The following is a 23,011-nucleotide window of genomic DNA, read 5'->3' on the forward strand; positions in this document are numbered from 1 at the left end:
TATATATATATATATATATATATATATATATATATATAACTACAGAAATATATATAACAAAAAAATATTTTAAGTCAAACAAAATCTCAAGTTATTTTCAAAATTAAAAAAGAACGAGTTGGTAAGTTTCTAGGCTTATCTTTTCAGGATATTTAGTAAAAATTTTGACTTTATTTTCCTAAGATTTATCTAAAAATTTGCTTCGAAAATATTTTTATTCATCTATTATAATTACGATTTTTTTAATCTTTTTTTGATTACACAGAAAATCATAATGGACGTCCAAATAATCAATGTTATTCGTGAACCATGTGCTTTGTATACTACCAAAAACAAAACCTTCTCTCAAAATTGCGAAGTTGCACCTTATTTCCCTGCAGAAAAGTATTTTATTATTTTATCTATAATTTTTTGTTAGATTTATTATTGTAAATATGATCAGCTAAGTTATTTATTAATACTAATCAATATTGATTATTTTTGGAGGGCTTTTAAATATAATGGGGAGAGAAAAAACAGAATGCTTTTATAATTATTTAGTTTTTGAGGCTTAAAAAAAAATGAGAAAGGAAGGAAGAAAAAAAACAAGTGGCTTTCAAACNAAAAAAAAAAAAAAAAAAGCAAAAAAAGTGTGATTGTCAAAAAAAAAAAAAAAGATGTCAAGATTTTAAACATTTTTGAAGTCTTAAAAGTATGTTACCATATATATATATATATAAAGAATTAAAACAATATAAAGTAAAATATTGTGTGAAAGCTATTATTATTATTATTATTACTACATAGTACTAACTGTTAAGCAAACATTTGTCAATGTAATATGTGTTTTGTACTCATATAATTGATTAAAAATAGTTCAGTTTCTATGACTGGAAAAGTAGTCTATATATATAAATATTATATTATTAATATATATAAAAGATGATGTGAAAAACTTTTATTATTATTAAATAGTATTAATTATTATGAAATATTTATCGGCCTAATATAGGTTCTTTATTTAAGTCATTAATAAAATATTTTAGTTTCAATGATTGGAAAATTATATATATATGTATAACTACAGAAATATATATAACAAAAAAAATTTTTATGTCAAACAAAATCTCAAGTTATTTTCAAAATTAAAAAAGAACGAGTTGGTAAGTTTCTAGGCTTATCTTTTCAGGATATATAGTAAAATTTTTGACTTTATTTTCCTAAGATTTATCTATAAATTTGCTTCGAAAATATTTTTATTCATCTATTGTAATTATGATCTTTTTTTGATTACACAGAAAATCATAATGGACGTCCAAATAATCAATGTTATTCGTGAACCATGTGCTTTGTGTACTACCAAAAACAAAACCTGCTCTCAAAATTGCGAATTTGCACCTTATTTCCCTGCAGAAAAGTATTATATTTTCTTATCTATAATTTTTTGCTAGATTTATTATTGTAAATATGATCAGCTAAGTTATTTATTAATACTAATCAATATTGATTATTTTTTACAGAAAACTTGAGTATAAAAATGCACATGAATTATTTGGTACCCCAAATATTATGAAGATGATGCGATTCGCGCCCACAACAGAAGAAAAATGCATGTTGGCATCATCAATACTCATGGAAGGTAAGGCTTGGAAAGATGATCACGCGAAAGGTGGATTTGAAAAGATTCGAAAATTAAAGTGGGAAATTTTACTACGTAAACTCTACCTCAATGAACTAAAGGAGAAGATTAAAGTTGTAGAAGAAGAAATCAAACTCGCTCTTTAAATAAATGATACATTATGTCGTATATCATTTATGGATATCACATCTCTTATATCATTTATCTATCTTTTCTTATTTGTTAAATATTTATGATTATGTGAATCAGAAATAAAACGTATCGATATTGATATATATGACTAATATGATTATTTCTAATCGATAGAAATAAAATTATTATTGAAATCGATTTTAAAAGAAATTATGAGAATAATTAATTTATAAATATAAAATATGTAAAATGCATATGTACTTTTGGAGGGCTTTTAAATATAATGGGGAGAGAAAAAAACAGAATGCTTTTATAATAGTTTAGTTTTTGAAGCTTAAGAAAAAATGAGAAAGGAAGGAAGAAAAAAAAAAAGTGGCTTTCAAACTTAAAAAAAACAAAAAAAGCAAAAAAAAATGTGATTGTCAAAAAAAAAAAAAAAAGATGTCAAGATTTTAAACATTTTTAAAGTCTTAAAAGTATGTTACCATATATATATAAAGAATTAAAACAATATAAAGTAAAAGATTGTGTGAAAGCTATTATTATTATTATTACTACATAGTACTAACTGTTAAGCAAACATTTGTCAATGTAATATGTGTTCTGTACTCATATAATTGATTAAAAATAGTTCAGTTTCTATGACTGGAAAAGTAGTCTATATATATAAATATTATATTATTAATATATATAAAAGATGATGTGAAAAACTTTTATTATTATTAAATAGTATTAATTATTATGAAATATTTATCGGCCTAATATAGGTTCTTTATTTAAGTCATTAATAAAATATTTAAGTTTCAATGATTGGAAAATTATATATATGTATAACTACAGAAATATATATAACAAAGAAATATTTTAAGTCGAACAAAATCTCAAGTTATTTTCAAAATTAAAAAAGAACGAGTTAGTAAGTTTCTAGGCTTATCTTTTCAGGATATTTAGTAAAATTTTTGACTTTATTTTCCTAAGATTTATCTATAAATTTGCTTCGAAAATATTTTTATTCATCTATTGTAATTATGATCTTTTTTTGATTACACAGAAAATCATAATGGACGTCCAAATAATCAATGTTATTCGTGAACCATGTGCTTTGTGTACTACCAAAAACAAAACCTGCTCTCAAAATTGCGAATTTGCACCTTATTTCCCTGCAGAAAAGTATTATATTTTCTTATCTATAATTTTTTGCTAGATTTATTATTGTAAATATGATCAGCTAAGTTATTTATTAATACTAATCAATATTGATTATTTTTTACAGAAAACTTGAGTATAAAAATGCACATGACTTATTTGGTACCCCAAATATTATGAAGATGATGCGATTCGCGCCCACAACAGAAGAAAAATGCATGTTGGCATCATCTATACTCATGGAAGGTAAGGCTTGGAAAGATGATCACGCGAAAGGTGGATTTGAAAAGATCCGAAAATTAAAGTGGGAAATTTTACTACGTAAACTATACCTCAATGAACTAAAGGAGAAGATTAAAGTTGTAGAAGAAGAAATCAAACTCGCTCTTTAAATAAATGATACATATGTCGTATATCATTTATCGATATCACATATCTTATATCATTTATCTATCTTTTCTTATTTGTTATATATTTATGATTATGTGAATCAGAAATAAAATGTATCGATATTGATATATATGACTAATATGATTATTTCTAATCGATAGAAATAAAATTATTATTGAAATCGATTTTAAAAGAAATTATGAGAATAATTAATTTATAAATATAAAATATGTAAAATGCATATGTACTTTTGGAGGGCTTTTAAATATAATGGGGAGAGAAAAAACAGAATGCTTTTATAATAGTTTAGTTTTTGAAGCTTAAGAAAAAATGAGAAAGGAAGGAAGAAAAAAAAAAAAGTGGCTTTCAAACTTAAAAAAAAACAAANAAAAGCAAAAAAAGTGTGATTGTCAAAAAAAAAAAAAAGATGTCAAGATTTTAAACATTTTTAAAGTCTTAAAAGTATGTTACCATATATATATAAAGAATTAAAACAATAATATAAAGTAAAAGATTGTGTGAAAGCTATTATTATTATTATTACTACATTGTACTAACGGTTAAGCAAACATTTGTCAATGTAATATGTGTTCTTTACTCATATAATTAATTAAAAATAGTTCAGTTAGTACTATATATATAAATAGTCCAGTTTCTATGACTGGAAAAGTAGTCTATATATATAAATATTATATTATTAATATATATAAAAGATGATGTGAAAAACTTTTATTATTATTAAATAGTATTAATTATTATGAAATATTTATCGGCCTAATATAAGTTCTTTATTTATCGAAAATATTTTTATTCATCTATTGTAATTATGATCTTTTTTTGTTTACACAGAAAATCATAATGGACGTCCAAATAATCAATGTTATTCGTGAACCATGTGCTTTGTGTACTACCAAAATCAAATCCTGCTCTCAAAATTGCGAATTTGCACCTTATTTCCCTGCAGAAAAGTATTATATTATCTTATCTATAATTTTTTGCTAGATTTATTATTGTAAATATGATCAGCTAAGTTATTTATTAATACTAATCAATATTGATTATTTTTTACAGAAAACTTGAGTATAAAAATGCACATGAATTATTTGGTATCCCAAATATTATGAAGATGATGCGATTCGCGCCCACAACAGAAGAAAAATGCATGTTGGCATCATCTATACTCATGGAAGGTAAGGCTTGGAAAGATGATCACGCGAAAGGTGGATTTGAAAAGATCCGAAAATTAAAGTGGGAAATTTTACTACGTAAACTCTACCTCAATGAACTAAAGGAGAAGATTAAAGTTGTAGAAGAAGAAATCAAACTCGCTGTTTAAATAAATAATATAATATGTCGTATATCATATATGGGTATCATATATCTTATATCATTTATCTATCTTTTCTTATTTGTTAAATATTTATGATTATGTGAATCAGAAATAAAATGTATTGATATTGATATATATGACTAATATGATTATTTTTAATCGATAGTTGATGTTATTTAGTTGTTGTGCATAAATTCTAAACCTAAAATGAAAACTTTAATTTAAAACCTAGAAAGACATATTGTACACATAAAAGCCGACGTTATACTAGCGCCATACTAGCGAATCCTGCGATCGGAGGATTCGTGTCGCACTGTGGATGGAACTCGACACTAGAGAGTCTTTGGTTCTGTGTTCCGATCGCGACGTGGCCGTTTTACGCCGAGCAACAGTTTAACGCGTTCGAGATGCTTGAAGAGCTAGGGCTTGCGGTGGAGATCCGAAATAGTTTCCGGTCAGAGACAGAGTTAATGACGGCTGAGGAGATAGAGAGAGGGATCAGGTGTTTGATGGAGCATAATAGTGACGTGAGGCATAAAGTGAAGGAGATGAGTGCGAAGAGTCATGTAGCATTAATGGACGGTGGATCTTCACACACTGCTCTTATAAAATTCAGACAAGACGTTACTAAGAATATTCACAAATCTTAAAGAACGTCCCGACAACAACTATCATGGTTTACATTTCGTCAATTAAATCTTGAGTATCATGCGATTGATAGGACAGTATATAATTGACTGAATGGGTAAACAATGATAGTTGTTGTGATTATTCCAAGGATACACAAAGAAAACGTAGTACAGGTAAGGTGTTGTTGTTGGAACTAAGGGGAACTAGGGATTTTTATTTTTCAGATGATGTATCAAAATATATCAAATTCTTCTGAGATATATACATATTTCAAATAAATAAGTTTATGATTACTATTTATATAATTGTTGTGTAATGTCTGTGTTCTTAGCGTGAATATTAATCACATGATTCACAATGTAAAACAAATAACGAAGTAACTATATTTAACGACCACAGTGATGACTAAAAACTCTTCCTCCAATACAAGAATGTTAGCTTCGACTTTACAAAACAGTATTTGTGATATATATGCCTGAATCGCAATTGAACTGATACATTTGATCACATTAGTTGCTAAACGTTAGTTCTAGTCTTCTAGATATATGTATAATTTGCCTATTACCACAATAGAGGATTATGGACCAGACTAGTCTAGTAGATATTATGGCCTTAGTTATGGGCCATGTTTCATGTCCACTTTACTATATATTAAAAATAGTTATGTTTTCCGCTGTTCTGGGAGTTGAAGCTTTTAAGTACTAGACGAAGTATTTTTCAAATGGAATTATGAGAACCAGGCCTGGTGAGAACATTACAATTTGAAATGGTTTAACAAAAATAGTCTCTCACATACTTAGTGGAGAAGTTAGTAGCCTTAGCTAGACTTAATAGAAATGTGGGAACTTAGGGTTTAATTTTTTAATAGTAGGAAATAATAGTTTAAAACGTAAAAGATAAAGATAGTGAATGATTAAAAAGAGATGAATCACAAAAATCTCACAAGACTCTCAAGCGAAGCAAAATATTATTTCTACGCCAGTACCCGTGGTGATCACAGTTGTTCGAAAGATTCAGTGATTAATGGACTTTTGTAAGGGTGATGATTTCGTACACGTCTACTATTAAAAATGGAACTATTTAGTAAATCAATTAAAATCTTAACCCACAGGCCACAGTCATAAAATCTAGGTTAATATGCAAAAAACTAAGAAGGGTTTATAACCTCTATATCCTTTTTTATCTTCGTTTTAATCATCTCTTCTTAAAAAGAAGTGCTAAGCATTGAACGCTGACATTTTTATTTAATTTGGCATTAATATTGCTTTTTATTTCTTCTTAAAACCTTTTTTGGTTCAATTAGGTTTTCTTAGTTAAAGAAATGAATGCCTTAAACTTTTTTAAGGAAATAAAAAGCCTCAGGGAATTAACCAACTTCGAAAACTCTGTAAAGGGGACCTGCCAACAACTATCTGCCAAACAAGAGGAAGTAGATATATGGAAGCTTTATTTGGTATTATATTAGGTCAAATATCTCTAGCGCACCCTTTGAATTTCTTGATCAATCGAAACTATTTAAGTCATTAACCACAATTGCATATATATACAAATCATTAGGTATTTACTTTTCAAGAAGTTATGTCGGTTTTATAATTTAGAAAAAGATAAAAAGATAAAAAAAAATATATGTTAAAGTTACTTCCAAACAATATTGTGCCATCTTATATTTGGAATCCTTCTTCGTTATTTAGTGGTGTCTTGCACGATTTAATTTTTGGTTTTTGATGAAACTTCAATTCGTTAGCAACCTTCATAATTGTTTCTACTAATGCCTCAAAATAATTTTTTTAAGAAATGCCAGATTAAAGAAGATGACAACATATAAGAGAGACAACGGCAAAGTTTTCGCGATAAAACAAGACAGGTGATCTAAGATACACAAACATATTATAAGTAATCATGTATTTTTCTAATCAAAATAAATATAACTTATGATCTTTTGGCTCTTACTAAGTCAGTTTCTCGTTCCTTAAAGCTACATATAATTTTATTTTTGACCGTAGAAAACACGGTGGATATCAATAGTCTAACTTAAAGAACTAGTTTATATCATCGGTGACCAAATAGTGTGTCGTCAACTTTGGCTCAATGTATCGATACTTCTTCCATACATATTATACGCTTGTATATATTTTATATTATATGTTACAGTTTTACTTTTTTTTTACGGTATCATTAAGTCTCTTATCCATTAACCAATTAAAAAAAAAAGCCCTAATCCGCATGAATATTATATGTATAGGACTTCGAATTTATGGCCAAAATCTGCATGAAAGCTTCGTAATGGCATCCAGGGAGGTGAGAATAGAAAGAACAAAATAATATTTTTAGATCCAATTTTTCCATGTGTTGTATCTTTTGTGTGTATAATAATTATTTCTCTTATGGTTTTTCGTTATTATATTTTCATATATACGTGTATATTTGATTATCAAATATGCGTAAACTTATTTTATTTGTATAAGTGGGAAAGAATGTGTTAGTGGGTTTAGGTGATTATGCGTCGGTATCTTTCCTTTTCAGTGTTCCTCTTTTTTTTGTTTCCTGTTGTCATTTCTATTTGTTCATTTAATCAACGTGAAAAAGTATCTTTAGAATATATTAAACGATGTTGGAAATATTCTGATCCGATCGTTTTCCTTCTTACAGCTGCCTAGCAGCATTGAGCTTCTTAGCAATAAAAATAAGACTTACAGGTTGTGGACAATATATGTCTAGGCTATGAATCCTCCTTCACTTCCTTAAGTCACTCGCTATAATTGGGGTTCAATATTTTCTTCTCCATTTAATAATTGGTGTCCTCTATATATATTGACCCGACATCCAGAATAAATCATGTGAAAAAAGTAAGATATTTTTACTATTCAATGTCTCCACGGTGAAGATATTGATTTGCTTTTTTTGTCTCTGCGTAAATCTTATGACGAAAAAGAGATTGGTAATTAAAAAAATAAATGACTTAAAACATAGTATACTTTGTTTTGTGTTTAGCATTTTACTTTTGTTCTATCATTAAAATATAGTAATTGTGTTATATTTACATGTGTGATTGAAAGATGGAAAATGTATATTTATATTGATTAAATTTATGATTTTTTATCTTTTAATGAATTTTATCCTATTTTAAGCCAGCTTTAGCAATTTCTCCGTGATTTTGTATATCAACAATATCCAAAAAAAAATCATTTGACTGACATATGTAACTTTTTAACCTTGATAACAATTTTTTGTATTTATTTAAGAAACCATAATTATCAATGGACCAAAGCAGAGACGCACAATTATGTACATAATACCTTGTTATGTGCGTGTAGATAAAGCAATTAACGTCTTTAGCCAAAGAAATAATTTAATAAGTTCTACTTATATTATAATAGACCTTCTTTATATAAAAAAATACATTTTCGTATACTGTTCACATGTGAAAATAATTATTTAAGACCTGCTATTTTTTCAACTTTACCCTTTTGATTTCTTTACTAATTAATAGTATATAACTTTAGTTCTTTACTTCATTTAGATTACCTCAAAATAAAATTCTTGGACAGCTAATCATGGAACTTATAATAAGGGTAACAACTATAAACAACTGTGTTTTATTCCGGTATCACTTTAGTTTTTTAGGCTTTAAGTTTTTATTTTGTTAATATCAACAAATTTATTAAAAAGCACAAAATTGCCACACACACATATATTAATATATATAGATATATTGTAAAACCACATAATGTAACTTGTTTTTGTTTTACTTTATGATATATACACACACACATATATATATATATATATATATATATATAAAGTAAAAGAATATATAGAAATAAAGTAAAAGAATATGTTTCTATGTTTTCAGTTACTTGGTTTTAAATAAGTGTTTCCGGCTTACACAAGTCTCTTATGTTTACTTTTACCATAATGATAAATAGACCGACTCCATTATTGCTCTATATCCCCTGTCTCTCTTCAGTGACACAAAACCAAAGAATAGAGGGAAACAAGATCTAGGAAACCACTCGATAAAGACGATGAATCGATTGAATTTTGCGGTTGCGGTTGCAGTGACGGTTCTTATTGGGGTGTTGGGGTTATCGGAGGCTCAACTTCAAATGAACTTCTACGCAAAAAGCTGTCCAAACGCAGAGAAAATCATTTCGGATCATATTCAAAAGCATATCCATAATGGTCCTTCTCTTGCAGCTCCTCTCATCAGAATGCACTTCCATGATTGCTTCGTTAGGGTATGTATTTAACCTCCTCTAATCCACACATACATATGTTCATATGTTTTTTTTTTTTTTGATAAATATATGTTCATAACATATTTACATTGATATCCACATATTGATATCTACTACACACATCTAGTTAAATAGCTTACTAAAAACGCTGAGGTACTCCAGAAGATGTATCATCATATTAATTTATTTATGTTCAAAAGAAAGAAAAAAAAAATATCATCATAAAATAAACAGAAATGTGAATTTGATAGTAACTTTGAGCTATAGCATAATTTTGATTTTCCTTACATATTCGTATTGATTTTGGAAAAAATGTAATGAAGGGATGTGATGGATCTGTGTTGATAAATTCGACTTCTGGGAACGCAGAGAAAGATTCACAACCGAATCTAACACTTAGAGGCTTCGGTTTCGTAGAGAGGATCAAGTCTATTCTTGAAAAAGAGTGTCCTAAGACTGTTTCTTGCGCTGATATCATTGCTCTGACCGCTAGGGACGCAGTAGTCGCCACCGTAAGTGTTTCAAATTATAAATTAGTGAATCTTTTTAGTTTAATTATATTTATTAACAAAAAAAAATTGCAATACAATTCGTTAATTATATAAATTATATTATGATATTTTTGTACAGGGAGGTCCTTCATGGAGAGTCCCAACGGGAAGAAGAGACGGTAGAATCTCAAACTCTACGGAGGCTTTGAACAACATTCCTCCGCCAACGAGTAATTTCACGACGTTAAAGCGGCTTTTCGCTAACCAAGGCCTTAATCTCAAAGACCTTGTTCTGCTCTCCGGTAAGTTCATTCATTAAACTCAAAATAGTCATATTACTATATTAGTCGTTACGGCTGTTTATTAACCATTTTTTTTGGTTTTTTGTTTAGGGGCTCACACGATTGGTGTCTCTCATTGTTCTTCCATGAACACTCGTCTCTACAACTTCTCGACGACAGTCAAACAAGATCCGTCTCTAGATAGCGAGTACGCAACTATTTTAAAGGCTACGAAATGCAAGATCCTTAATGACAACTCCACCATCCTAGAGATGGATCCTGGCAGCCGCAGAAGCTTCGATCTCAGTTATTACAGGCTTATCCTAAAGAGGAGAGGTTTATTTCAGTCCGATTCTGCTTTGACTACGAACTCAGCCACGTTGAAGATGATCAACGACTTGGTCAACGGTTCTGAACAGACGTTTTATAAAGCTTTCGCTAAGTCAATGGAGAAGATGGGGAGAGTTAAAGTTAAGACGGGCTCTTCTGGTGTGATCAGGACACGTTGTTCTGTCGCCGGAAGTTAGTTTTTATATGTTAACCATGTCGGAGAGTGGTGTGTGCTCTATTCGTTGTTGTTAAGTTTTTAACTTTTGGGGCGATGTGTTTGTTAATTTAATTTTGATATGTTGTTTGGAAAATGTGTTTATGTACCCAAGAATTGTTTGTTAACGTTCAAAATAATAAGCGAATTATTACAAATTTACAATATTTCTCACTATTCTGTATCCAGTCTTAAATTATAAATCAACTCGTGTGGATTTAAAACCGTAAGAAATTTATTTTGTTTTCACAATGAACAAAACACACACCACTTTTCTCCTTGACTTTGTGTGTTTAGAATTTTTGAGAACTACACATTTTATAAACACACAAAGTCACAAAGCGTTTCATGTTCTTATTATACACTCAAGTAAAAATAAAACTTGACATAAAAGGCCAATTATTTAGCCATGCAAGTAAACCCATAATACAAGAAATATTCTAAAACGTTCGAGATCATAAGACGATCAAGTAATATTCTCCGTTACGTCTTCAACAAAACTTTTCAAACCAGTTTCAGACGATCCACCGTCCATTAAAGCTACGTGGAACTTCTCGCTCATCTCATTCACTCTCTTCCTCACGTCACTATCTTGGTCCATCAAACACTTGATCCCTCTCTCAATCTCCTCCGCAGTCACAATCTCCATCTCCGACCTCCCCAACAAAAGATCACCTGGCCAATGCTTCTTGATCTCTACCGCCAAACCAAGCTCCTCCACCATCTCAAAAGCGTTAAACTTCTGCTCGGCGTAAAGTGGCCAAATCGCCATCGGAACACCGAACCACAAACTCTCCAACGTCGAGTTCCATCCGCCGTGAGAAACAAAACCTCCGATCGCCGGCTTCTCCATCACGGCTACCTGTGGTGCCCAACCAATCACCTTTCCTCTCTCCTCCGTCCGATCAAGAAACCCTTCCGGAAGTATCTCCTCTAGGTTAGTGAATTCACCGGGAGGCTCCTTCATTATATTCAAGGATGCACGGCGGAGAGACCAGAGAAAACGGTGGCCGCTTTGTTCGAGAGCTACAGCGATTTCTCTTGCTTGGTCCTCACTGAAACCTCCCATACTCCCAAAGCAAAGGAACACTACCGATCTAGGTGGTTGCTCGTCTAACCACTGTAAAATCTCCGATTGCTTCCTGTCCACGGAATCATCCCTAGCTTCGTTTTTGAGATGCAACAATGGTCCTACTGGGTAAACACGTGGAGTATCACCACTGGAGAGAAACTTCAACGCTTGAGGTTCCAGCTCAGGAACCGTATTTACTAAAATGCCCTTAGTCTCTCTGAATCTTCTCGCTTGAGTTACAAAAAAGGAGAGCCACTCTTTTGATTTGAAAATGTAAGGAAGACATTTCAACGGATAAGGACAAGTCAAACTCGGAACCACTAATTCTGCGTCTGAGTCTTCCAACTCGCTCATGTCATAGGTATCATTTGCGTCGTACATGAACTGAATGTGAAACAAGAGTCCGAGAAATCCAGCGTTGGAAGTGTAAAACAAGTACGTCGGGACACCGAATTTGTTAGCGACATCGATCATCGAAGTGCAGTACATATCAACGACGAATCCAGCTAGACGTGGTGAGTCTGGTCGAGTGGGATCTACGAGTTTCGCAACGGCGTCTCTCACCTGTGGTTTTAGACTTTGGATGTGAGAATCAGTCGCCTTCAGCTCGGTTGGTTGTTGATCTCCTCCATAGATTATTTCGTAGCGGATTTGCTTGTTAGATGCAGTGGTGAGCGAGGTGATCATCGATGTGCTTTTGGAATTGAAAGATATGATTACCACGGTGATAGAGAGGTGGTCGTTTTGATCAACTAGTTGCTTGGCCATCTCCACTGTCGCCATGAGATGACTGATAGTCGGAGAAGGAACGAACACCAGCTCGATTTTCATCTTTTAAAAATCCTCTGTATTTGGTGGTGCTGTTTTTCTGAGTTGTAAAGGAAGATAACTTAAAAAAAACATATGAGAAAATAAAATCAAGTAATGTTTGACTTGTTCACTTGTACATACATATATTTTTCAAAAGTAACACTCATTGTCCATAGTCATGTCCTCTCATGGTTAGACGTAAATGTCTACTCCAATACAACCTTGAGACATTTGTGGACCGTAAGTTTCAATCTTTATGTTCTTTTATGTTTTACATTATTTCTTAGCTTCTTAATGTCTTTTCTTTATTTTGCTACCCTAATTAATCGTTGAGACAATCATTTAAAGTTTAAATATTCTAATTAATATTTGGTTAAAAAGAAACTTACAACCATTTTAATTCTCTTTAATTTGTTACCTCAAATTAAAGTAGTACATATACATGGGTTTCTATTTAAAGATGACATGCATTGACTAAAATGATATTTTTAAACTTAATTATGCCTCATTTGGGTACAGACTCGTATTCCCTTATCATTGAAACGATAATTCTTCGTAACGTCTTCAATAAACTTTTGCAACGCAATCCGCGACGATCCACCGTCCAATAGGGCTATGTGACATTTCTTGCTAATCTCCTTCACTTTTTTCCTCACGTCACAATCCTGGTCTATCAGACACTTAATTGATGTCTCTATCTCCTCCGCTGTCACCGTAACCGTCCCCACTCCCGTTAAATGATCGTCTCGCCAGTATTTCTTTATCTCCACAGCCAATCCAAGCTCATCCACCATCATAAATGCGTTAAACTTCTGCTCTGCGTATAACGGCCATGCAGCCATCGGAACGCCGAACCAAAGACTCTCTAGCATCGAGTTCCACCCGCAATGAGTGAAGAATCCTCCAATAGCCGGCTTCGCAAGCACGGCCACCTGCGGAGCCCAACCGACCACTCTTCCTATATCTTTCGTCCGATCAAAGAAACCTTCCGGAAGAACTTCTTCTAAATTCCTAAACTCTTTAGGAGCTTCCCTAAATATATTCGGAGATGCACGACGAAGAGACCAGAGAAACCGTTGGCCACTACGCTCTAGCGCCATTGCGATTTCTCTTGCTTGTTCGTCACTGAAGCCTCCCTTGCTCCCGAAGCAGAGGAACACAACCGAACTAGGTGGTTGCTCGTCTAACCACCGTAAAATATCGGATTGTTTCTCTTCCTTGGAATCATCAACTTGGTTCGTGAGATGTAGCAATGGTCCATAAGTATAAACAGGAGGAGTATCACTACTCGAAAGAAACTTCAACACATAAGGCTCAAGCTCAGAAACAGTGTTTATCAAAATACCCTTCATTTGTCTAAATTTTCTCGCTTGATTTACAAACATGGGGAGCGTCACTTTAGATGCAAAAATGTCAGGAATACACTTCACCGGATAAGGCCGACTCAAACTTGGAACGTTCAACACAGCTTCCGAGTTTACATAATCACTTTCACTAACATCGTACTTGTTCTCATCGTACAGCATCTGAATATGATATCCAAGTGCGAGCATTCCTGCATTCGTGGTATTAAACAAATAACTCGGAACACCAAACTCTTTAGCCACATCTATCATCGAGTAGGAGAATATGTCTAGGATGAACCCAACAATCCTCGGCGAGTCCGGTAGCCTCGAGTAGTCTTTGACGAGTTTCGCAACGACGCGTTTAACCTTTGGCGCCTGGTTCTCGATATGCTTCTCAAAATTTGTTAGCTCGGGGGTTGGTTCATCTTCGGCGGAGTCGGAGGTGATCACTTTGTAACGTAGGCGGCTGTTCGATGCAGCGGAGAGGGCTGCAACGTAATCTGAAGCACCGACTTCGCCTTCGGAAATGATAGGAAGGATGATGACGGTGATAGAAAGGCTGGTTTCACGGTCCACTAGTAACTTCGCCATATCCACCGCTGATCGGAGATGACCGGCTCCAGGAGAAGGGATGAAGACAAGCTCAAAATTCATGTTTTGTTCTTCTTCTTCTCTTTCTTTTTCTCTTTTCTCTTTTTCTTGTCGGTGCTTTTTGTCTGTACAAAGAATCCCTCCGTTCCACTTTATAAAGCTATTCTTTTTTTTTTTTTTGGTGCATTAAAAGCATCATCTGTATTTAGGTACAAATAATTCAACTAATAAAAAAACACTCTAGAATATTAAAAACTATAAACATTAAATTAAAATAAATAAAACTTACTAAATTTAAAAATATCTACTAATATTTAAAGAGAAATACTCTAAAATAACATTAAAACAAGTTTTGTGGACAATTATAGCACACATTCCAAATTTTTCTAATAATAGCACTATTTAACATATTATAATATTTAAAATTAATTTTTATAATTTTTAGTGCTATTTTTGAAATTCTCCCATATTTAAATGTACGTAAGCTCTATAGATTCATTTCACTAGCTCTGTTTTTGGCTGTTCAAAAATAGAAGCCTCATTCTATAGGTTTGAAAGCATATTTTCTTTTTGATGTTTCTTATTAAATTGATAACAAAAGTTAAGAAGAGAAACTAGAGGGAGTTTGTTTTCTCATAAGAAAAAAAAGTTAGCTTTCTCAAATATATTAATTTAAAAATTAAACTATATTCATTTGAACTAATTAATTTTGAAAATAATAATTAACTATATATCAAATCAATTTTATAATAAAATTAAAATGTAGGTAAAATATCTATTTAAAATTTTATAAAAAGCAAAAGTGAGAAAATGGTATTTGAACAAATTTCTTACTCTAAAACATACATAACTAAAAGTAGTTTTCATCTAAATATTATAAATTAAAGAATTACGAAATATTAATTAGTTGCGCATCAAAATTCATTTATCAAGTCAAATTAAAAAGAAAATGTAAAGTAAATATCTATTCTCTGAACTTTTATTGTTAATCTAGTTATCAAAAAACATAAAAATAAAAATAATGCATGATCAAACTACACATAAATGTTGCCTAAGGAATAACCACATTTGGGTGAGGACCATAGGACTAACGACATCTTTAATTCATGTTTCCGAATTTGCTTTTCAACTAATTAAAAGCATCATTTGTATATAAGTACAAATATGTTGCACAAAGAATATATATATATATATATAAGTAAAATATATCTTTCACATAAATATTACCCCTTTGTTTCATAAAAGTGTTATTTTGACACATTTCACACAAATTAAGAAAATGTTGAATTATACATGTTTGCCTCTGTTTAATAAGTGGTTAATGATCTAAATTTAATGAAATGAGTTTTGGATTTATAGATAAATTAGAAAATATAGCATACAAACACATTGGAAATAGAAAATTACACTATTTGTAAAAAAGTTTTCTCTAAAATGACACTTTTGTGTAATAGAGGGAGTATAAATTAAAGATTTATAAAAATATCAATTAGTTGCATATCAAAATCATTTATCTTATCAAAATAAAAAGAATCAGTAAAACATATATATTTATCAGCTGAAATTTTTTATTGTTAATCTAGTTATCGAAAAAATTAAAGTAAAAAAAAGTTATGGTTAATCAAATCACCACACATGACACATAAAAGAAAAAAAAAATGTCGCCTCAAACTGAACCACATTTGCATGAGGACCATGGAAACGATAGGTTCTTTCTCCCCCACGAAAATGGAATTATGAGTCTTTTTTTTTGTTAACTCACAATAAATCCCAGGGTTATGGAAGATTTGAGACTAATCTCTAGGAAAAGTGTAGCACACAGATAGACCCTTTCTCTATGTATTCAAATGGGCCGTTAGATAGGTTCATATCCATGTAAAAGTGTATAGGAAAATGTGACTTTACTGGGGGAATCGAACCTGAAACGCTGTAACGTCCCAGTCCTGCTCCCTACCACTCGACCACAAGCTCTCGGACAACAGAATTATGAGTTTGTGTTGCGGTCTTAACTACTTGAATACTTGTCATTAAAGGCATTCCATTTAATCAAAGGAGGAACCACATATTGATGACGGACGTAACGAAAGTTTTCGGTGTTTTTGCATTATTATTTGTGGTGAAAAAAACATGTTTCCGAATTATTGCTGTACATCAAACCTCAAGGCAGAGAATCTCATGGTGTAGAAATCACCACGATAGTCCATTTTCCAAACCTAAGGTAGTTTTGAGTCGTTTTCCCTATTGAATATGACATGATTGCATTTCTCTTGAAAAAGTAAAAGATGAAGTTTAATTTTAGGCAACTGAGGTAAAGAGCATCTAGATCTAGTTGAGATATTAGATAATCTACAACTTTTTGACATATTAGAGTGATTTTTTGTTAAATGTTTATTCTTGTTTAGATGATTTTGATAGTTAGAGTAATTGATTATGTAAACATGTTTCCAAGTTTACCAAAAAAATAGTGGTTTTCGATATCACTCTTGAACATAAATAATATGTGTTCGAAAAATATGCTAGAGGAGTTTAAAACGATTTAAATAGTATCGACGAATTCGTGAGAATAGCTAAGTAGGTAGGTGGAAGAAACCAAGAAAACATTAGAGTGTCAATTATACAGCAATTGCATACAAATTATATGCTGTTTGTATATTGATTCGATGCTTTGTGTTGTTTGCACTTATGTTCATTTAATAGTACCATTGCTTATCTCTTTGTTTACCTTTCTTTAGATTTTCGTTTCATCTCCATCAATTACACATAATTATAAAAACCATTTCACGCATTGTCGTCTAAATCATTAGAGAAATCCAAATTGTCCTCTAAATCATTTGCTATCTTACAAGCATCACAGCTCAAATCATTGGAGAAATCCATATTGTTTTCCGGCTGTGGTTAACTGGCTCGGACTGTCCTTACTCTCAGCATCTTGCACCTCAACCTTGACAAGTTCTATAGCTAATCATGTCAAGCAAATGTTCTTCATAACGTCTTGAATAAACGTTTGCAATGCAGTTTGAGACGATCCACCATCCGTTAAAGCCATATGACATTTCTCACTTATCTCTTTCACTCTCTTCCTCACCTCACTATCCTGCTCCAGCAGACACTTGATTGTTGTCTCTATCTCCTCCGCTTTCACCGAAATCGTTGCCGGTCCCGGTAAATGATCGCCTCGCCAGTATTTTCTTATCTCCACCGCCAATCCAAGCTCCTCCACCATCACAAAAGCGTTAAACTTCTGCTCTGCATATAATGGCCATGCAGCCGTTGGAACACCAAACCAAAGGCTCTCTAGCATCGAATTCCACCCACAATGAGTGATGAATCCTCCAATAGCCGGATTCGCAAGCACGACCACTTGAGGAGCCCATCCGATCACTTTTCCTAGATCTTTCGTCCGATCAAAGAATCCTTCTGGACTATGAAGCACGGGGACGGCAGTTCCATGACGTTTCCCGTCTCGGAAACGTTTTAGGTACGGGGACTGCGAAGAAACGGCATGGAAACGTCTCCGGGACGTTTCGCACACGGTGGGGGACGGCAACAGTTTATGGGGACGGCAACGGTTCTAATCAAAAACGTTTCTGAAACGTTTCTATTGTAAAATAGGAAAATTTAACTGTTTTTCTTCCATTGTCCAAAAAAGAAAAGGAAAATTAACCTTTTAAATATTGTCTAATTAGGGTTTACAAATATCAATGCTATATATATCTCATATTTTTGCATTCTTACTTCACGTCGACGTTGTTCATCGCAAAACCAAAACACACAAACTTCTCTGTTTTTTATTTTTGGTGAAGACAAACTTCTCTGTTTAGCTCTGCAAAAGGTATGTCTCAACTCTCAAGCTTCTTAATAATTTAATATAAGTCAAATCTTTGTTTAATCAGTGTTTATAGATCGAAACAACGAAACTTATAAACATAGTAGTTGATAAGTTACGTAACTTACGTTTATATATTTTATATTGTTTGATTATATATTTTATAAGCGTTGGTTGATTATTAACTTACGTCTACGTAACTTTTTAATATTTATATGTAGGTTGATTATTGATATGGCTACTCAAGAAAACAGTGATAATGTCGATATTGATAGTGGATCTAGTCAAAACGGTGAAGCTCCATTATGGGCTTACGTGACTAAAATTCAGAAGCAAGGAACAACATGAGGAACTTGGAAGTTTAAGTGTAAAATATGTAATGAAACCAAGGGGGGATCTTATTCGAGAGTGAGAGCACATCTGCTTGGATTGAAAAACGCTGGTGTAAATTCTTGTCCGAAAGTAACTAAGAGTGAAAGACAAAAGATGCAAGGGTTAGAAGACGATTTTGAGAAGAAGAAAAACGAGAGTGGAGCTAGAGAGGTTCCTTTACCTTGTGAAACAAGTTTTAGCTCTAAAAAAAGAAAGTCTGTCATCTCCCCTATTGAGAAAGCATTTGGTATTGAAATCAGAGACCAGTTGGATCAGGAAATTGCAAGGATGTTTTACACAGGAGGATTGCCATTTAATCTTGCAAGAAATCCGCATTATCACAGGTCCTACCAGTTTGCTGCTTCCCACAACATTGATGGTTATGTGCCTCCTGGTTATAATAAGTTGAGGACAACTTTGCTACAGAAAGAGAGAACTCATGTTGAGAAGTTATTAGAACCACTAAAGCTAACATGGAAAGAAAAAGGATTGACGATTGTGTCAGATGGTTGGAGTGATCCTACAAGAAAACCTCTGATTAATTTCATTGCTACTTCTGCTAGTGGTCCTATATTTCTCAAGGCTGTGAATTGTTTTGGCGAAGTGAAAGATAAATTCTTCATTTCTGATTTGATGAAAGAGGTTCTCAATGAGGTGGGTCATCAAAACGTCGTGCAAATCATCACTGATAATGCAGCAAATTGTAAGGCGGCCGGTGAGATTATTGAATGCATGTTTCCTCACATCTATTGGACACCATGTGTTGTCCATACACTTAATCTGGCCTTGAAGAACATATGTGCAGCAAAGAATGTGGAAACGAATGTCGTAACATATGATGAATGCAGTTGGATAACAATAATTCATGACGATGCGATGGCAATAAAAAATTTCATCATGAACCACAACATGAGGCTGTCAATGTTCAACAAGTTCAGTCCTCTTAAATTACTATCAGTTGCTGATACTCGTTTTGCTTCCATCATTGTGATGCTTAAGAGATTGAAGCTTATCAAAAGAGGTCTTGAAGCTATGGTCATAAGTGAGGAGTGGTCTACTTATAAAGAGGATAATTGGGGGAGAGCAAGCTTTGTTAAAGAGAAGATTGTGGATGATGATTGGTGGGAAAAAGTTTCTTATATCATTGATTTCACAAGACCTATATATGATATGATTAGGTTTTGTGACACTGACAAGCCATGCCTTCATTTGGTGTATGAGATGTGGGATTCTATGATTGAGAAGGTGAAGCTTGAGATCTACAAGAAAGAAAACCGTCAAATGTCTGAATATAGTGTCTTTTACACTGTTGTTTATGAGATCTTAGTGGCTCGTTGGACGAAGAATAACATCCCCTACATTGTCTAGCTCACTCTTTAAATACTAGGTAAATTTTAAATTATGTGTTTAACTTTTTTATTTTATTTCATTGACAATATATAATAGTTTTCATTTGTTGCAGATTTTATAGTGATGTATGGCTTAATGAGGATGCTACAAGAAAAGGTCCCCATAGAGATGGTGAAATCTCTCGTGAGAGGATGAAATGCTTTCGAAGATTGTTTTCTAATGATGATGAGCATACTAAGGTTATTAATGAGTATGCATTATTCTCCATGAGGACTGGTCATTTTGCAGATTTATCATGCATTGTAGGAATGGGTACTATGGAACCCATTCGTTGGTGGGCTAACTTTGGTGCTGATACTCCATGTCTCCAAGCTTTGGCTTTTAAATTGCTTGGTCAACCTAGTTCATCATGCTGAGCGCAATTGGAGTACTTACAACTTTATTCACTCACTCAGAAGAAATAAGTTAAATCCAAGCCGTGTTGAAGACTTGGTTTACATCCACAACAATCTACGCCACTTATCAAGGAATTCTGGTCAATATGAGGATGAAAAGACCAAGATGTGGGATGTTGGTGGAGATTCATATGATACCATGGAAGATGTCGGATTTTTGGAGTTTGCTAATCTTTCATTAGATGAGCCCGATCTTGAGAATGAGTTTCTCAAAGAATAATTTATTTTAACTATTATTTAATATATTATAGTCATGTTTTGTTTCATGAAATTTTTTTTATAAGTGACTTTATTTATTTTATTTTACTAATATATGGATATTTTTATATTTTATATATTATAAAACTGACATACCCTTGCAGTACCCGTACCCCTAAATATTTACTTCGCCGTTTCCCGTCCCCGTCCCATCACCCGTTTCCCGTCTCGGTGCAGCATAGCTTCCGGAAGAACTTCTTCTAGATTCGTAAACTCTCTAGGAGGTTCTTTAAATATATTAGTAGATTCACGACGGAGGGACCAGATAAACCGGTGGCCACTTCTCTCTAGGGCGATTGCGATTTCTCTTACTTGTTCCTCACTTAAGCCTCCCATGCTCCCAAAGCAGAGGAACACAACCGAACTAAGTGGTTGCTTGTCTAACCACCGTAAAATATCCGATTGTTTCTCATCCTTGGAACAATCAACATGGTTCTCCAGATGCAACAATGGTCCAACAGGATAAACAGGAGGAGTACCACCACTCGAAAGAGACTTCAACACATAAGGTTCAAGCTCAGCAACAGTATTAATCAAAATACCCTTCAGCTCTCTAAATTTTCTAGCTTGGCATACATACAAGGGGAGCCACACTTTAGATGCAAGAGCGTGAGGAAGACACTTCACCGGATAAGGACGACTCAAACTCGGAACGTTCAACACAGCTTCCGAGTCTAAATAATCACTTTCACTTACATCGTATTTGTTCTCATCGTACAACATCTGAATATGATATCCAAGTGCGAGTACTCCTCCACTCGATGTGTAAAACATATAACTCGGAACACCAAACTCGTTAGCCACATCTATCATTGAGGTACAGAACATGTCTAGGACGAACCCAACAATCCTCAGAGAGTCCGGTAGCGTCAAGTACTCGTCGACGAGTTTTGCGACGGCGCGTTTAACCTTTGGCACTTGGTTCTCGACATGGACATCATTACTCGTAAGCTCGGAGGTTTGTTCATCTCCTGCGGAGAAGACTTCGTAGCGGAGGCGGTTGTTAGATGCGGCGGAGAGTGCTGCAACGTAATCGGAAGCACCGACTTCGCCTCCGGAAATGAAAGGAAGTATGAATACTGAGATAGAGAGGTGGCTTTCATGCTCAACTAGCAGCTTTGCCAACTCCACCGTTGATCGGAAATGACCGATTCCAGGATAGGGGTTGAAGACAAGCTCAAAATTCATGTTATGTTCTTCATTTTTTTTTTTCTCGGTGCTTTTGCCTGAATCTTCGAAGGGATAACGTTCGCTGACTGTTATACGAATGATGCCAACAACAAACAGATATGTACAAGAGCTCTAGTAGCTGTTTCGGCTTCATTCACAGAACTCTGTTCGTTGGACAGGCCTAGAGATTTCAAACGGGCCTAAAGCCTGCGGGCCATGCCCGATATGTCACTTAGCGGGGCGGGCTTGGGCCTTTAAATTGATGCCCAAAAAAGAGCGAGTCTCGCGGACTCGACCCGTTTGGTTTGCGGGTCAGGCGGTTTTTGTCCGCCGGCGACCGCGGGTTTGCGGGTGGTCCGAAGAATCTTTTGTCTTCTCCGGTTCTTTGAACCTGTGTCAATTCATCTTGAATCTTCATGAATTGGGAGATTTTTCTTATGAATATGGGTAAAGAATGGTACGAAATGAATCAATGATCGAGAGATGGCATATCAATTGACGTGAATTGCCACCATGAGTCTAAGCCGTTGCAAGCCAAGAAATTGCCGCCATGAGTGTAAGAAGAGCTATCTTGTAGCCACGACAGGTACATTTGTCTGGTTTTTTTGTTGTAATTTAGCCGAGATTCAGGTTTTGATGATTCATTAGTTCATTAATTCAGATTTGTTGTAAGTTTTGATTGGGTTGTTTTTTTGAAATTTTGTGGTCTTCAATACTTTATCTGGATTATTCTTTGGTTCTAACTTCTCTAGTTCATTAAGGAATTATGATGTTGTATGTGTAAAGCCTCAACATGTCGACTAAATTAAATAAATTGTTCAAGGTGATCTAGGGATGAATCGGATTATGTCTGAGAAGTTGTACCAGAGAGGAATGATTGCACATATTTGTGCTGTTTTGGAGTTGCAGCAGAGGTTTATGACAACCAACGTTTTCATAAAAACGAGACTGAGAGACAATT

General features: G+C 33.3%; 6 protein-coding genes across 6 annotated transcripts; 3 read left to right on the forward strand and 3 right to left on the reverse strand.

Moving 5' to 3' along the window:
* Nucleotides 2,637-3,288, forward strand: LOC104767723 (LOB domain-containing protein 9-like). Its single transcript, XM_010491706.1, has 3 exons — nt 2,637-2,666; nt 2,802-2,920; nt 3,024-3,288. Exons 2-3 carry the CDS (start codon nt 2,811-2,813, stop codon nt 3,286-3,288), a joined length of 375 nt encoding a protein of 124 aa, XP_010490008.1. The 5' UTR covers nt 2,637-2,666; nt 2,802-2,810.
* Nucleotides 4,145-5,266, forward strand: LOC104767724 (UDP-glycosyltransferase 71B8-like). The gene is made up of 3 exons (XM_010491707.1): nt 4,145-4,254; nt 4,358-4,612; nt 4,873-5,266. Exons 1-3 carry the CDS (start codon nt 4,145-4,147, stop codon nt 5,264-5,266), a joined length of 759 nt encoding a protein of 252 aa, XP_010490009.1.
* Nucleotides 9,141-10,967, forward strand: LOC104766079 (peroxidase 30-like). Its single transcript, XM_010489896.2, has 4 exons — nt 9,141-9,484; nt 9,808-9,996; nt 10,115-10,277; nt 10,368-10,967. The coding sequence occupies exons 1-4, from the start codon at nt 9,272-9,274 to the stop codon at nt 10,781-10,783; spliced, it is 981 nt and encodes a 326-aa protein (XP_010488198.1). The 5' UTR covers nt 9,141-9,271; the 3' UTR covers nt 10,784-10,967.
* Nucleotides 11,130-12,814, reverse strand: LOC104766080 (UDP-glycosyltransferase 71B6-like). Its single transcript, XM_010489897.2, has one exon. It carries the CDS (start codon nt 12,701-12,703, stop codon nt 11,267-11,269), a length of 1,437 nt encoding a protein of 478 aa, XP_010488199.1. The 5' UTR covers nt 12,704-12,814; the 3' UTR covers nt 11,130-11,266.
* LOC104766081 (UDP-glycosyltransferase 71B7-like) lies at nt 13,075-14,774 on the reverse strand. The gene has a single exon (XM_010489898.2). It carries the CDS (start codon nt 14,680-14,682, stop codon nt 13,177-13,179), a length of 1,506 nt encoding a protein of 501 aa, XP_010488200.1. The 5' UTR covers nt 14,683-14,774; the 3' UTR covers nt 13,075-13,176.
* On the reverse strand, nt 17,582-22,068 carry LOC104767725 (UDP-glycosyltransferase 71B7-like). Its single transcript, XM_019240878.1, has 2 exons — nt 21,059-22,068; nt 17,582-18,041 (listed from the first exon to the last, which is right to left on the reverse strand). The coding sequence occupies exons 1-2, from the start codon at nt 22,066-22,068 to the stop codon at nt 17,582-17,584; spliced, it is 1,470 nt and encodes a 489-aa protein (XP_019096423.1).

This window comes from Camelina sativa, chromosome 19 (genome assembly GCF_000633955.1).
Source record: "Camelina sativa cultivar DH55 chromosome 19, Cs, whole genome shotgun sequence".
NCBI lineage: Eukaryota > Viridiplantae > Streptophyta > Magnoliopsida > Brassicales > Brassicaceae > Camelina > Camelina sativa.